The following is a 15942-nucleotide window of genomic DNA, read 5'->3' on the forward strand; positions in this document are numbered from 1 at the left end:
CTGAACACTTGTTGTTTGTTTTTGCATGCAACCTTGACAATTTTGGGGCATGGTTTCCTGGACAGGGCTTATCCTAGTCCCAGACTAAAATGCATTTTTCAGCTGACTTAATTTAAAAACACCTTGTACAAACATATATAAACATATACACTCACCTAAAGGATTATTAGGAACACCTGTTAAATTTCTCATTAATGCAATTATCTAATCAACCAATCACATGGCAGTTGTTTCAATGCATTTAGGGGTGTGGTCCTGGTCAAGACAATCTCCTGAACTCCAAACTGAATGTCAAAATGGGAAAGAAAGGTGATTTAAGCAATTTTGAGTGTGGCATGGTTGTTTGTGCCAGACGGGCTGGTTGCTCTGCTCAGTTACTGGGATTGTCACGCACAACCATGTTTAGGGTTTACAAAGAATGGTGTGAAAAGGGAAAAACATCGTTACAACTGAGGTATGCAGCAAAGCATGTGTGAAGCCACAACACGCATAACCTTGTTCTCTCTCTCTTTTTTTTGATTGGGCATTCAAATTAATATCAATCAAACTGTTGGTTGGTTGGTTTTGATTTAAGCCTTCATAACTAAAACAATATAACTAAGTAGCACAATAAAACACAATAAAAATATGATATCTCAATAATAAACATGTTTTAAGTTATCTCGTTTAACAACTCTAGCAGACAGTTTATGGGTTCTTTAAAACACAAAACAATACAGATTTTTTTACAAAGAACAGAAGGTTATCTGGTGGCATTTTTTGCTCTGACAGACAGACTATCAGAACAAACGCTTTTAAATATTTTCCTACAGTAGCATACGAAATAGTGCTACATATTTTTTTTACATTGCTTTACTGTAAATGTTTCAGTGTGATGGTACATTAATGTTTATGACAATATTCAGTGGATGGTTTTACTTTTGTCAGACTACCCCTTCCCCATCACTACTATTCCTACATTTCTGTGTATGAATTGTTTTAATCGCCAGTGCCAAACTTCCGAATATTGTAAACACCTCATTAGACACTGTACAATTAGATGCCACAATCACTTAACATCAAACTCCAAATTAAAGGCATTAATTTGCCGTTCCACTTCATGAGTAAATTTGACATGAAATGGAGTGAGACAGTAAACCTTTTGCCGTACTCCATATTTGTGCTTTTATAATTTGTGTATGCATGCAAAATCCAGCCACCTGATGCTCTCGAGTAAAGCAACAGTATAATCCAGGACTATATGCAATTGTGCGTTTATGGGAAAGGATAAGAGGCAATATTGCAATGTAAATGACAATAACGTGAAATGAATGTAAACACAAAATATCCTTTATTTTTTCGTCTTTAACTAAAGACTAAACAGATTGACTGCAGTAGCTCTAAAAGGTATCTACATCTGCATTGTATTTACAGCCCATTTTCTTCTCGTTTTATTTACAGCGTTTAGAAACACAGTGTTGAGAACAAACAAACAAACAATCAATCAAAATGAGTCCAAAACGTTAAGAAAAAATAAAAGCCTTACAATGTAGTTCTCAGTGCAATTTATCACGATGTGTTTATCCTTCATTCTTTCTTTTTAAATACAGCAATGTTGTCAGACTCATGATGCCACTGCATTTAATGACGATAAAAATAAAACAAAATATGCTTGATGGTATTTTACAGCTTAAAGCACTTGATCAGCTCGCCACTGTGACCGTTCCCAAGTGCTCATCCCAAGAGTGATAGCAGCGACAGATTCGTACACCGAATGGTAGTGTGATCCACCGATGTTCGGCGTACAGTATTAACGCCATCCGATCAGAAATGGGTCCCGCAAAATCATTTCAAGCTCTGGGAGACGTAGCGATGGTTTGTTGCCAGGTACGGTAGACGTGCATTTCAACCTCTAACCAGAGTTTCGAGGGTCTTATTTTTGCATTCAGAGCACTTGCGACACTGACCCTAGGGAGAAAAAGGCAAATTGCAGGGGTTGTCACCTGTCCTTACCGTAATATGCAATGTTCATAGCACTCCAAATATTTCTTTTAAAAAACCAACAAGTCGGAGAGCTTGTTTAAGTTATGTGCTTCATTTTTAAGCATTCATGCCATTGGACGCTTGAAGCGTTTATTTCATTGACAAAACGTGATGATGTTTACTCCTCAAAAAACACAGCTCTAAAATAAATACTGTCATTCTTAGGAATGGTCCATATGAATGGTCTTTTTGCTGAAGCCGTAAACCCGAATCAATTTAATTGACTGACCTTTTCTGGACTTTATTCCATGTGTTTAAACACTAGGCATTGTTCAAGTACAACAATTAGCAATATAAGGGACAACAGTTCACATTTTGTACGTTTCTCTGAGTGTTGCTAGGTATTAAACTAACGCTTATGTGAAATTATAGTGTTTTGTTAAAAGAAATAAATCTTTCTAATAATGACTTTAGTAAAGCTCTGTTGCAAAAACTAGCAAGCCACCGTGCTGTTTAATTCTAATGCTGCGTACACACCAAACACAAAACATCGCCTTCCTTGCTTTAGATTATTCGCAGGGTTTAACTTAAATTTTTCGCTTTAGTTAATTCTTTTCAACTTGCGCGAATACATGTTTGATGTGAATAGCGTATGTTTTCACGGCAATCGAACCGGCCAATTCGCGTAATTCGCACTGCACCATGCGAGTTTGCGTCTATACGTGTCTTTACATTAATTTTGTATGTAATCTACTTGCGCAAATTGTTGAATCTGCATGTGGTGTACGTCCCATAAGGCAGTGTCCAAGAAAAATATAAAATGGATGATGGGTTGTAGGTTATAGTGATGCATCACTAATCCCCCTCCCACAATCAGTTGTGTCAGTATCAGCGTTGTGCAAAAGTGTGCATTGATCTGAACTTCAAATTTTAACCAGAAATAGCAATTCAAGGATAGCCTGTTCAACATAGACTGAAAAAAAATATTCATTCAATTTACTAATTTTTTTAGGTAAGTGGTTGCAATCAATTAATTTAAGCTTAATTTTAACAAAAGTTTTTTATTTTATTTTTCTCTTTTTGTGTTTAAATGTAGCTTAAATAAATTCATTGCAACCACTTACCTTAAAAAATTGAGTAAATAAAATAATTAATTTTTTTCAGTGTACTATGATCGGGAACGTATGGAGGCCCTAAGGGCACATGGAGCAAAAATTAAATAAAGTTTAGTTTCGTGTGTGCACGTGCAATTATCGCGTGCTCACATAAAACTATCGCGTGCTCACGTAAAACTACCGCATTCTCACATAAAACTATCGCGTGCTCACGTAAAACTATCGCGTGCTCACGTGAAACTACCGCGTGTAGTTTTGCATGCTCACGTGAAACTTCCGCTTTCACATACGCCCGCGATAGTTTCATGTGCGCATGATAGTTTCACGTGCCTGCGCGATAGTTTCTCGTTAGCACGCAAAACTAAACTTTAAAAAAAATTCTGCACATGAAGGTTTCGCGTGAGCACATGAAAGTTTCACGTGAACACATGAAACTAAACTTTTATTTTTTTACTCCAATGTCACCTTAGGGGCTCTGTAGGAACATACTAATTCTAGTTTCAAATATTATTTAGGATGGATTGTGTGCAACAAAAATTGGAAAAACGGATGGATTCTGATATTAGCATGTGGCTATGCTAACATCTGCATTATTAAATTAGCATAAAAATACATGGCGCAAGAAAACCGTGGTTAAATAGTCCATTTAAAATTTAACTGAAATATTTTTTATAGATTTATTTAGTGCATTGTGGGATTAACTAATTTAAAAAGGACAGGCGAAAAGGAAGCATAATTTTCTACGGTAAAGAAAAACGATGTTCTGGTATGCGGCAAACTAGATTTTGCAACGGAGCTGTGCCAATTTCATACAAGGTAACTGGACCATAGGGCTAGCTATTTTCAGACATTTAATGTATGCTTACATACATCTTCCACATTAATTGAACTCAAGCTATTGATCAAAATAAAATAAAAACATATGGATGTTACTAGCAAACCACTCAGTCCCAAAATATTACAAGACATCACAACAAGTTTTCAACATGAGATGAGCTTAGTCGGGAACCTGAACTAGTAGCAATGAACCACAAACATCAACGTCCTTGTTTAAGTACTGTATGACACAGCCGGTGGGCTTTCAAGTATAAAAAGAAGCGATTAAAAGAGGTCTCTCCTTGGCGCGGGAAAAGGCAGAGTGGAGTGAAGCTTGTGAATAACAATCTGCTCGTCTGGCAGCAGGCTGAGCCAGTGAGCATAATGCGTTACCACTCCTCTTTCTATATTCATTTGAGCAAACCCACAAACACGAAGGCAGAACCAAATAAACCTCCAACACCGCCATATGTCCTCTTTTAGCAGCCGCACTCGAAGGGCAGAGAGGGTTTAAGTAGTACAAAAAAATGAGAAGGGCACTCCGCTGTCCATACAGTGCAATTGTTCGCAACCGCGTACGTCATGTATTAAAAAAACAAGTCAACGTAAAAATAAAGTAAAACAATATGGTCACAAAAGCAACTTGTCTTTGGCAAGAAGTCCTGGACGCCTTGTCCGAGCGTGCGTTTCCCCTGCGATCATGTCACCTGCGGCCCATCTCGGTCTGTCGCAAGAATTGGATGTTGTTTACGCTGTCAGCTAATTCGGGAAACTGATCGACCGACACTATGTAGAAGCCCTCGTAGCCCTGCGCGCGTCCAGAGCTCAGAAGTTGCTGCCGTTCTGCGTCCGTCCAAGCTCGAGTGCCTTCCTCTCCTTGCCTTAATCTGTGACGCTCACGAGCCCAGGCGGCCGCGACTGCCCTTTGCCGTGCAAGCTCCAGCACACGGACCTTTTCTTCGTCTGGACTGCTGCCGTAGCGAACGTTTAGGCTCAGCGCATCGTACTGCAGCTGAATGTCAGTTATGCGACGCGTACGGCCACCAAGCGCCGTGTTGACTTGTGAGACTGTTACATTAACACCAGTCTCCAGGGTCCGCTGGCCTACCGTCATGCCCAGAAGGGCAAGGTCACCCTCTACCGGTCCTGATTTGACAAAGTAGTGGGTGTCTAAGCCCACGATGGTGAAGTGTAAATCCTGCAGGTACAGGGACTTGTCGAGCACTGCCGCTATCCGCCGCCCATCTTCATTGGCCACGCTAATGATGTCGGCGGTCACCCGGCCCTCCCGGATTGCTATTTTGACGCCCTTGCCGAACAACGAGCTGCCCGTGGCAAAGAGGGTGCGGAGAGGCGTCTGAGGGCAACCAGAATCACTCGCTCCATAGATCTGTTCGAACCGCTCCAACCGTACGAAAGACTTCAGCTGCCTCTGGACTTCACACTGGACCCCCAACACAGACTGCAAACATACAAACAAAAAACTGTAAGTATTCAAACACTAACAATCAATGAAATCTCTAAAAAGATGGACAAAGTTTATAATATTCATTCAATCATCAAAACTTTGATAAGGCCTGATCATGGGTGACTACTTCCAATATGCAAATAAACAAACTATACAAACTATACAGTCATTGATTACTTTTGTCATTGTGAGCTCAATGACAGCATTTATTGACAGTGACATATTAAGGCACGTTTCATCTCTGTAGGAAAACACTGTATGTCATATCCTAAAAATTGCATGTCATTTTTACATTGATTATATTATCTATTCCAACGACATAAATTTACTTTCTTACTTGTCTTGTTTTCAGTTCAAATATATATTATTTTAAAATCAAGATGCATTTTCTTGATAAGCAAAATTACCTAAAACAACCTTGGTTTTACTGCCAATTGGGTAGCACTTAATTCAAGAAAAAAATATCACCCCATTGGCAGATAATTTTGCTTGTTTTAAGCATAAATTCACTTGAATTGTATTTTTATTTATTTTTTGCCTTATTTTGCTCATCAAGAAAATTAATCTTGATTTTTTGATATTCGTACTAAAACAATACTAAGTAAGAAACTCATTTTTTTTGCAGTGTACTATACATGTGAGCCACGAGATCTTTTATAAAAATTAAGATTAAAACCTAATTTAAACTAAATTACTGACTGTAGTTTTAAGTGGACCTTAACCTAATTTTTAACATTATCTTAAAAGTTAAACACAATCTCACGTCAATTTGTAACAGTTGCATGAGGTGGCTAATTTGTATGAATTTGCATAATCTTATTTGTGTATTTTATTACAATCTGCTTTTGCCCCAGTGGCGTTAGGATTGGGATGGGGCTTCATTATTGCTTTTACTAATAACTGCACATTTTTGAATAATTCACATCATACAAATTCAAACTAAATTGCCCCTTCATAAAATAATTATGTTTTCCAATGAGATTGGGTTGCCAAGTATCAAAATTGTAAATTTGTGGTGGATAACGGGGAACTATTTCCTCTTTTTTTTTTGTAATTTGCTTTTAATAGCTAAATCTTTATTGCATCAATATTAACTGACATTGCATTGCTGTGTTTTTAAGAATTTTAAGAAAACTACATTACCAACAGCAGCCTAAAAAGATGCCAAAACAGCTGACATTAAGTTACATTATCCAACGACCTGCATGGCCTTGGACAGTGGTTCTCAAACTGGGGACCGTGCCGGGGGGACCCAGTTTTATGAAATTTTACAAAATACATTTATTTATCATTACATTCTGTGCAACTCAACCTCAGAAAAATAAGGCTACTAGACAACAGTACAACGTTGTATCATTTAATATGTTTTGTTTAAATAAAAATGTAAGTTTTGAAATATTTTATGTCATACTTTTTCTTTGGGGGGCTGCAATGAGATGCACCATACACAAGGGAGGCTGCAAAGGGATGCACTGTACCCAAGGGGGGCCGCACGCTGAAAAAGTTTGAGAACCACTGGCCTAGGATGTCTGCCAAAGAGAGCTGAAATAATGTGCATGGCCTGGAATGACTATTAGACCAGGAACATGTATTAAGACAGGTAATCAGGTATGTTTTCATGTCGACTAAATTGAAAAGGAAGATAGTTTTCAAGCAGCCATAAGCCATTTGTTGATAAAAATACTCTAATAAATGAGGCACCCAAAACGGTAAACATAGTTTTTTTCTCAAAAAATGGAAAAGGGTTACACAGACTAAAAACCCTTTCCCTGTCGCACCGCTCTAAAGAACCCTTTATAAAACCTGTATATCTCAGAGTGATGAGTGACCATCCCCTTTAATGTGATCTGAAAAGAGATCTTGCCATGATAGCGTAAATGTACTGTATAGATAACCAGTAAAGGACTATGTGGGGCAGCAGATGGATTTTATTCATACTAGAAATAGCTTGGGGTTGGTGGCAGTCTTCAGAAAGAGAAATACAGAATCTAGTTGATGCTTCTTTTCTACTTTAATTATCTGGTAAAACTCCAGAACATATCTGGTCGACTCTGGTCGTCTGCTGTCTGGGAACTGTACATGAACATTTTTTCCTCATTGTTTTTCACAGCAAGAAATTCAATTTTAATTAATCACAAATTTTTAGGTTTGCCTCTCTTAATGTCGACTAAAGTAATTAAACAGAAACATAAAAAGGGACTGGTATTTTCATGAGCAATAATATGTTTTTGGGCTCCCATAGCGGGGTGTCCATGCGGCATCTAACCCATGTAGCAAACGACCCAAGGGAAAGTAAAGGAGGAATACATAATTCAAATAGCACTGGGTGGTCAGATCAAAGTCAGAATCTATCTGGCTGATATCTGGTGAATCACCAGCAGCACATTAACATCATTTCACATCTACACAAGTCTTTAAGATCCCGGGAGTCGGATTCATGAAACGTTTTTACTATCCAGCACACCCGGAAATTGAACGCTACGTTTTAAAGTCGTAAGATAAGCTTTTTGTGACAAACAGACCAAAATTATTTTCATTACTAAACCTCAAGTCATTCAAGAAACCCAATATGCATCTCTCAAATCACATATTGGAAGTTATTAACATCAAAAGTCAAATCTCAAGTCGCTGGTGCTCGTCTCAACATCACACCTGTGCCATTGAAAAGATATTTGATTTGAGAGCGCATACCAAATTATTCGATTTGAAAGTGAATAATGACTCAAATTGTGGTCCGTTCAGTTATCGTTCAGCTGCAGACGTCTTGGAGAATTTTCTTTTGTTGGGCTTTTATGAGGTATTCGAAGCTTGACGGATTGGACAATGCAGTGCCTCTCTATTGAAAACAGAGGGTCAAAAATGACGAATTTATCCTTGTGGGATTTAAAGTAAAAAAACACCAGCATACAGGTTTGGAAATTCATCAGGGTGAGCATACAATGACTCTTTTATTTTTTATTTTTGGGTGTACTTTTTGGCTTTAAGACAAAGCAGGAGTGTTGCTTCAAAGAAGCTCTAATTGAATTAGGAAGTTTTGGCCTGCAGGACGCACAATCAAGTAACAGCAAAACAGCAACTTTGAACCAGAAATGAATTAGAGAAGAAAAGGCTATGAGTAATGAATGCCCATTTCGTCTGTGCCCTCAGATACTCTGCACAGCAGATCTTGTTAATGTAACATGGGGACTATGGTATAAACAACCCACTTCAGACTCTCAAAAGAGCAAGCGTACAGCTGCAAGGCCATTAGTAGATATTTTTTTAATGCTGCTGCTTTAAAAGCCCATAAATGACCCCACAATTACATTGCCAAAAAGCAAATTGGATAGCAATTAGAAATGTTTACTACCTCCCTCAATAAAAGTGTAAAATGGATGGTAGTCGGGTTGAGCCAAAAGGCACTGATTTATGAGTAACTTGGTGGGCATGACTATGAAAAAGCTGTGGGGCGCAGCCCATTTTTTCTGGATTTACTTCCATAGTAAAGATAAAACAGTCTCGGAGAAAACATTCAAAAGTTTTACTGTCTCAAAAAGAAGAAAACGTTTGAAATGGAAAACTCGAGGTCTTAGGCTCGTCTTTTGAAAGCAGCTTTGAAAGAGTTCATGAGGTCCCACAAAAAAGAGGAATCCTATGGAATACAAAAGTAAGGGCTGACATGGGATCTCTGCATTAGACCATCCAAATTGATTTAAAGTAAAATAAACCCTGTAGATATCAGACCAGAGTACTATAGCTCACTTGGTGCAGGTGAGAATGCACACCAAAAGTGGACCAAACAAGTGGGCCGAGACCTCCTTGAAGAGGTAGTCTCGATACGTTTTCCAACGAGCTCTGGAGCGGTTTGTTTGTGGTGAAAATGCGATCCGAGATTAAACAGACCTAAACTGCAAAAAGTACTGCAAATTTTTGGACTCAACCAGCTGCTGTAGTGACCTGCACTGTGCATAATAGGATGAGTGTTTGTTTGTTGATCATTTCTATTAGCAATTAGCACAATGTTAGCACAACGTTATAACATGACTGCATTTTGCTTAGTTTCAACTGGTGCGGACCAGAACAATCAGTGTGGTGTGAAAATAACCAAAATTGCTAAAAAAAAACTACGTTTCATTTTTTGCCTTGGATCCAGACCAAATGAACTGAACTATAGATGTATAAAAAGCACCCATAGTGACTATTGCATTGCTTGCTTTCAACCTTCCAAGTATAGGTGAATCATTCTGTAACTTTCCCAGAAAAAACTCTTTGTACCTCAAAGGTACATATTGGTCCCAAAGAGTTCATAATAGTACCTCAAAGGTACATACCAATACCAAATGAATACATATGTGTACCTAAATGGCACATATGTGGACCTTTTTAAACAGCTTGGGATTATTCTTGATCATTTTTTCTGACAGTGTAGTGAATCCTAGATATCCAAAGATTGGAGTGGAAGTTCACGCTCGTAAGATTCTACCTGGATGAACTCCAATGCTTTTAAGGCATAATGGTCAGGACTTTTCAAGTACATAAAAATTAAACAGCTGCGTATGCAATAACGCACTCACATTGACAGAACACTGTGTGCTTCTGATTAAATTATAATGATCCGTTCCCCAAAGAGAATTCATTAGGGCAAGTCTGGTTTAATAGTGTCAACAACAGTGATGTTCTTCTGAGAGAGGCTGTTGAAACGAGTAAAGCCTTATATCACCAGGGCCGTCACAGGATGACAAAACTCTGGGACGCAGACGGAATTTTAAAAAACTCAACTGAATCTAAAAAGTCCGGGGTATCTACAACTTGAAAGCCTTTTTTGGTTACTTCAGTCCTTCTAGAGTTTATGTGAATGCCATATGAAACCTGCCAGGCTGATGGCTTCAAACAGCTCCATCGCATTACATTTAAAATCTCATATCTCAACTGTCTGAAGCACACCCATGCTGCTCAGCTTCAAATGCGTGCTTATTATAGAGTGTCTCTTGCCGATGGAGGCTTGATAGATGGAGGTTGCGCTGCTTATACTGGCAAATGCATGGAATGGAAGCTTGAAGAGATTTGGACTTCCTATGGGCTGCATTACTTTGAATAAAACTAGTTGCATTTATACATCAGTGTGGTTTTTTGGCTGGGCGATATGACTAAGATTGTGAAAATGTAGTGTGCAGTACACGTGAGCAATGGAAGAATATGAGCATTCATGGACAAAGCATGTAATTTGGCAATTTTTCCAAAATACATTGAGTCTATATTAAAACACATTCCAGCAGTAGTTTGCACCTGGAGTTTAAAAATAGTACAGTAGATTTGGAGACAACTCCGCAGGTTTTGGAAAACACTTAAGGTGTCCATAACAGCAGCCAACAGGTGTGGAACTCCATAACCCAATAAGACAAAAACTAAGATCTCAATTATTCATAAGACTTAAAAGAGACTTGATAATAAGTGCATGTCTGAGAGAGAGAGAGAGAAAGAGAGAGAGAGTCGGACATGAAGGGGAGGGAGTGTACATCTAGGAGGAAGCTAAAAAGTGTGTAAGACTGAGCTGAAATCAATGACTGCTGGTGAAGAAAATCTAGAGTGAATTTCCCTAATGGCAGTCCTATTACAAGAGCTCTTTAGCTTGACCCCCTTTCCTTCAGCTTGAAGAGACAGAGCAAAGGCCAAGGTTCATTCGCACCAGAATCTAGGTTGATTGCTGGGGACTCCGCCGGGAAACGGCAAACTTAAAGGTTGAGTTACTGCAAATAATGTCTGAAGTTGGGGCCAAAGGACAGGTGGGTGTTAAGAGGTGGCGAATTGCAAATTTGTTGAGTTACCTTGGTGCTGTCCCACTCCTGAGTCTTCATCTGAGTATGAATGAGCTCATAAGAAGGCTCCATGGCATCAGTGACAGGTTTGTGATAGCCCGGAATTACATTGTACAGTTGGAAACCAAACGTCACCAACCAGCTGTTAACATCTGTTGGAAGAAACAATGCTATGATTAATAAACTACTAATAGAGCAACACATTGGGAAAAGATGGTGTCTATAAACTGCAGAAGTTAATCAACAGCAGAAGACTTTTGGATTTGCGATTGTGTACCTTTGTTATAATTGTTTCTCTTACTGCATGTATGTAAATTATAAATCCCCAATGTTTTAAACTTCCACTGACATACCAGTTTAACCCTGACACACCCCTAGAGATGCTTTTGTTTAGTTTCAAATGATAGCAGACATTGGGATATACAGTTTAGAGTATTAACATCTCTTTCATTTCTTCTTGATTGGAGACATCTAAGTAAAATGTGGCACAGTTTACTCCAATCTCCAACTTACTGATATGCTCTTATAATGATTCTCCAGTATTTGTGACATTTCAGTGGTCCTACTGAGATTTATTACAAATGAGGAAACATGCCAAGCGAGATTCTGTTTGAAATAATCTCCTGCAGTCAATACAAGCAACACTAGTTTCAGAGTCTCCAGTAAATATGATTAATCCCCCACAGAAAGTGCCAACTCTATAAAAAGATGATCATCTGCAGCACTTCAAACACACAAAGGACTGATGAAACTTGCATTGAGCAAGTTTAAAACCCAACTGACATTGTGGATCTGTGTGCAAAATCATATTTCATGCTGTCTTTAAGACCAATCATGAGTATGTGTACTTTCATTTGTTGGCATGGGTGGCAAGTAATCATATTCCAAGTTTCAGAGTGAATAGTTAGTCAAGGGCAGTGGCAAGTTCACGCCAACAACAGCCTTTATTTGTAGATATGTCACTTGAGAGAGATGTTTTAAACATGAATGTGATTAAAGAAAATCAAAGAGGAATGGAAATGTCAATGTCATCAATCATAAGCTAAAAGGCTAACTGTAGTATATCACCATATCCAACAATCTCTGTATATATCCTCCTTCAAAGCTCGCTTTAATGATGTAGTGTAAAGCCTAGCGGCTAGGTGTTTAGCTGAGCTTGAAATACAGCTAGTGCCAAACAACACTGCCATGCAGACACAAACCTTGCTCAAAAGCAAAGACCAGGTTTACTTGGTATATGCATGGTATACTCACTAGGAAAATACCGCTAGTTAACTGCTAGATTAAATTGATGATGACTAGCTGGCAAATGCTGCCAATGTTAAGTTAGGGATGTTATGGAATACTATTGAAAAAAAATCTGTATAGCCAATAGAGGAAACAGTTCACTCGATAGCAAGGCTTTGATTTTAGCACAATCCCAGACTACAAATGCCACTGTACTATTTGTTTTTTGGCAAATGCGTTCGCTTTTTTGCTTTAAAGTGGAGAGACGGTAATAGCTTCTAGTTCTACTGACCACTTTGTGTTCTTTGTCTAACACTGGGTAGCATTCACTAGTATTTACCTACTGCACAAGCAGAGGAAGCAAAGACTGATGGGACATTTCAGAGGAATGACCTGACTGAAGAACAAAGGCGACTTTGTTGTGCTGTCATTGTTCACAAGCAGTAATTTATGGGGCCTGAAACACCCCAAGCTGAGGCTGGGATGTGAGCCTGGAAAAAAATCAAATCTGTTGCAAGGAGGAGCTCAAATCCATGTGCTTTGATTGTTGATGGTAACATGAACCCTAGTGCAGGGGACATAATATAAGCCTCAAGTGTATTCCAACAGAACATTTCTAAGAAGTCCTATGTTTACCTGTCATGTAGCACTTTGTTTCTTGGCTGTTGCTCAGGGGGTTGTTGTTCTTGAACATGTAGAGGTTGAAGGGCACAATGTTGTTGCTGTTAAGCCGCTTCCAAACATCATGGTCAGGAGTGGTCCAACGGCCAGCAAGAACATCGTAATCTCTGCGGCCCATGTGGACAAGTTTGGTAAGTGGCTCGTAGAGGCCACCCAGGTAGCCTACGACTAGCTGGAAGCTCGGGTTCGAGTCTAGATACACCTCTCCGAAAGCTGTACGTAGTATCTGTTTGATCATGATGCCAGCACCGCTAAAAACAGCCAACGGTGTGCCGATGTTGTCACAGGCGACATAAAACTCATCACCACTGCTCAGCTCCATGGCAAAGAGGTGGCCCTGAAGGTCATAGTAGAGTGAGGTGATTTCTGAGCTTGAGTGGTTATACATGTGAGTGACTCTGGTGGGGCTGGACAAGTCGGCATAGAAGAACTGCAGATGGTGGCCTTGGCTACTTCTGCTGGACACTCTCCTGCCCAATCCATCATAGCGGTACTTGATAGTCCATCCGCCGACTTTGCTGTAGGCTTTAACCAGCAGTCCAGCAGAGTTGTATTCAAAGAAATCATTGCCTCTTTGTCTGAGGAAACCATCCTCGTCCAGTCGGTACTGTACGTCACCTAATCGTGTGATGCGATCCCGTATGTCATAGCGCAGTGGTGTAAGTCTGGCGCTATTACCGGGACTCAGAAGATGTAAGTTTCCATTCAGGTCATAACTATAGCGCCACAGAGGTTTGTCATTGATGGACACGACCTGGAGCTGGCCATCGGCGTCATACTCATAGGCGTAACGAGTGGTATTTGCGTAAGGCCCAACCTTAAGCTCCTTGGCAACCACTCGACCCATGTTGTCGTACTGCACCATCATCCAGTACATTAGCGAACGGAAAATCTCGTACTGCACCTCTTTGACGCGTCCATAAGCGTCAAAGTGTTTGGTGTGGGTCATGACAGCTGTAGTAATGATCTGGTTGATATCATAGTAGATGACTCCAAACTTGCCAAACTGCTCAGTTTTGCCCGAAACGTCGTCGTAGCGGTAGAGGTCAATGGGCAGCGGCGTTTCATTGATGACCGCTTGCATGCTCGTAACTCGAAAGCTGTTGTCGTAGTTGTAGTCAAAGCGAGCGTTCACCATGCCTTCTTCACTGAAGCGAAAGATCTGCCTGTCAATCAGAGGTCCGATCTGCCTGTACCGTATGGTGCACGCGAAGCCATCGCTTTGTAGGCCCACGGTTTTAAGCATACCGGCAGATTCATCGTAAGAAAAGGCAATCCGTGTCGTATCGTAAAGGATTTCGAGCAAACGGGAGAGCTTGCCATACTTGTACATAACTCTACGCCCTGTTCCTTGATGGATGGTCTGAAGAAGCAGGCCACTTTCGCTGTAATCCTGCAAAACCGTAGCATTGCCCTCAGGGGGTCTGTATGTGTTTCTGTAGTAACCGATGGAACGGGTGGTCTCCAAGGTCTGTCTGGCAACATTGGGCATGGTGACCGAAGAGAGGCGGTCATTCTTGTCAAACTCAAAGATGTATTGTCGCTGGCTGTATAGGAGTAGTACCATAGACTGCCGAAGGAAAATGAAAAAAGAGAGATAGTCAGTAAGCAGATTTAATGAAGCATAGTAATTCCCAACACATTTTGAGAGCACTTCAAACTGTTAAATGTTAAATTCTCCACCCAATGAAATTGAAGGTCACCAAGAACCCAGGAGTCACATTACACCACATGACTAACTGCACAACAAACCGTAGGGTGTCACAGAATCACTTCAGGGTGCATAAAAATTACAAATAACCTTAATGCTGCTCCACAACACTGGCTGATAAATGAAGTTGGACAAAATCTCATTAAATGAGGATAAAATCATCATATCGCCCCCCCCCCCCCCCCCCCATAACATTACTAATAATGTCACCTTACTATAGAGGTCACTGAGAGGAGATTCTGGAGTTTATATTTCTACAGGAAGCAACTCCTCTTACTTTTTTCCGTTGTAGGTATTGATCTTGTCAGCACATGAGCGTTTTAAAATTGCAAAATTGTTAAATTGGGTCATAATCAATACTTCTAAACAATATATTGGGCTCACAGCCTCTCACACGCATAAATGCAATACATAGCTGGCGTTTTACAAAGTACACATTACAAGGTAAAACCTAAAAAATTGCAGTTCCTACATTTCTTTGATACTGGATCCGATTAACAAGACAGTGACATTTTATTTCTATCGCAGTGATATTTTAGGAGCGACGTGGCTGTCAAGCTGTGTACTGTAACAATGCATAATGCAAGCAGCGAATTAGACAGGGTTCGCCGTTGAAGCATGCAAGGTTAAAACTTATTAATGTCACACATTAACAGGGTTCAGCAAAGGGACGTCTAGAAAACAATCTAATGCGAGGGAGCCAGCCTTTCATGCATTTCTAAATCAAAGAAGTTTACCTTTTCAAGATAGGTGTAGCTCCACGACTTTCCGTCTGCAAATATCTTTGACGCGATCCTCCCATTCTGGTCATATTCCATTCGGACCGACATGGTTCCCCTCTGGATACCAGCGACATGGCCGCCCGGTGAGTATGTGACGTTGACGCCGTTCAGTCGACTGCTTGGAGCCCACAAAGTAGGTCTTCCGGCATGATCATAGTGAATCCTCAAGGTGAACTTTCTGTGGTCATCATACACTTTCTCAGTCCTGGTTACACGGTCAAAATCCATGGACAACAAGTTCCGGTTATGAACCTAGCAAATAAAAACAGATTTAGACTAATTTCTTGAATTTTATCTACTGAAATGAATAGAAAGAACTGCACTGATTGGGTAAATAACTTTTATTGTATTTGAAGAAAAACCAATGAGACTTTTGAATAGCAAG

General features: G+C 39.8%; 1 protein-coding gene across 9 annotated transcripts in view; it reads right to left on the reverse strand.

Moving 5' to 3' along the window:
- Positions 1-1310: 1310 nt before the first annotated feature.
- The window catches only part of tenm4 (teneurin transmembrane protein 4), a 268749-nt gene continuing 254117 nt past the window's right edge, over positions 1311-15942 (reverse strand). For all 9 annotated transcript variants that reach the window (XM_065281625.1, XM_065281626.1, XM_065281624.1 and 6 more), the window contains 4 exons: positions 15513-15809; positions 13020-14634; positions 11166-11308; positions 1311-5355 (listed from right to left, as the gene is read on the reverse strand). In XM_065281625.1, coding sequence (XP_065137697.1) covers positions 4597-5355; positions 11166-11308; positions 13020-14634; positions 15513-15809 — 2814 coding nt within the window. In that variant the 3' untranslated portion in view covers positions 1311-4596. The remainder of the gene's footprint in view (positions 5356-11165; positions 11309-13019; positions 14635-15512; positions 15810-15942) is intronic.

This window comes from Paramisgurnus dabryanus, chromosome 8, assembly GCF_030506205.2.
Source record: "Paramisgurnus dabryanus chromosome 8, PD_genome_1.1, whole genome shotgun sequence".
Lineage (NCBI taxonomy): Eukaryota > Metazoa > Chordata > Actinopteri > Cypriniformes > Cobitidae > Paramisgurnus > Paramisgurnus dabryanus.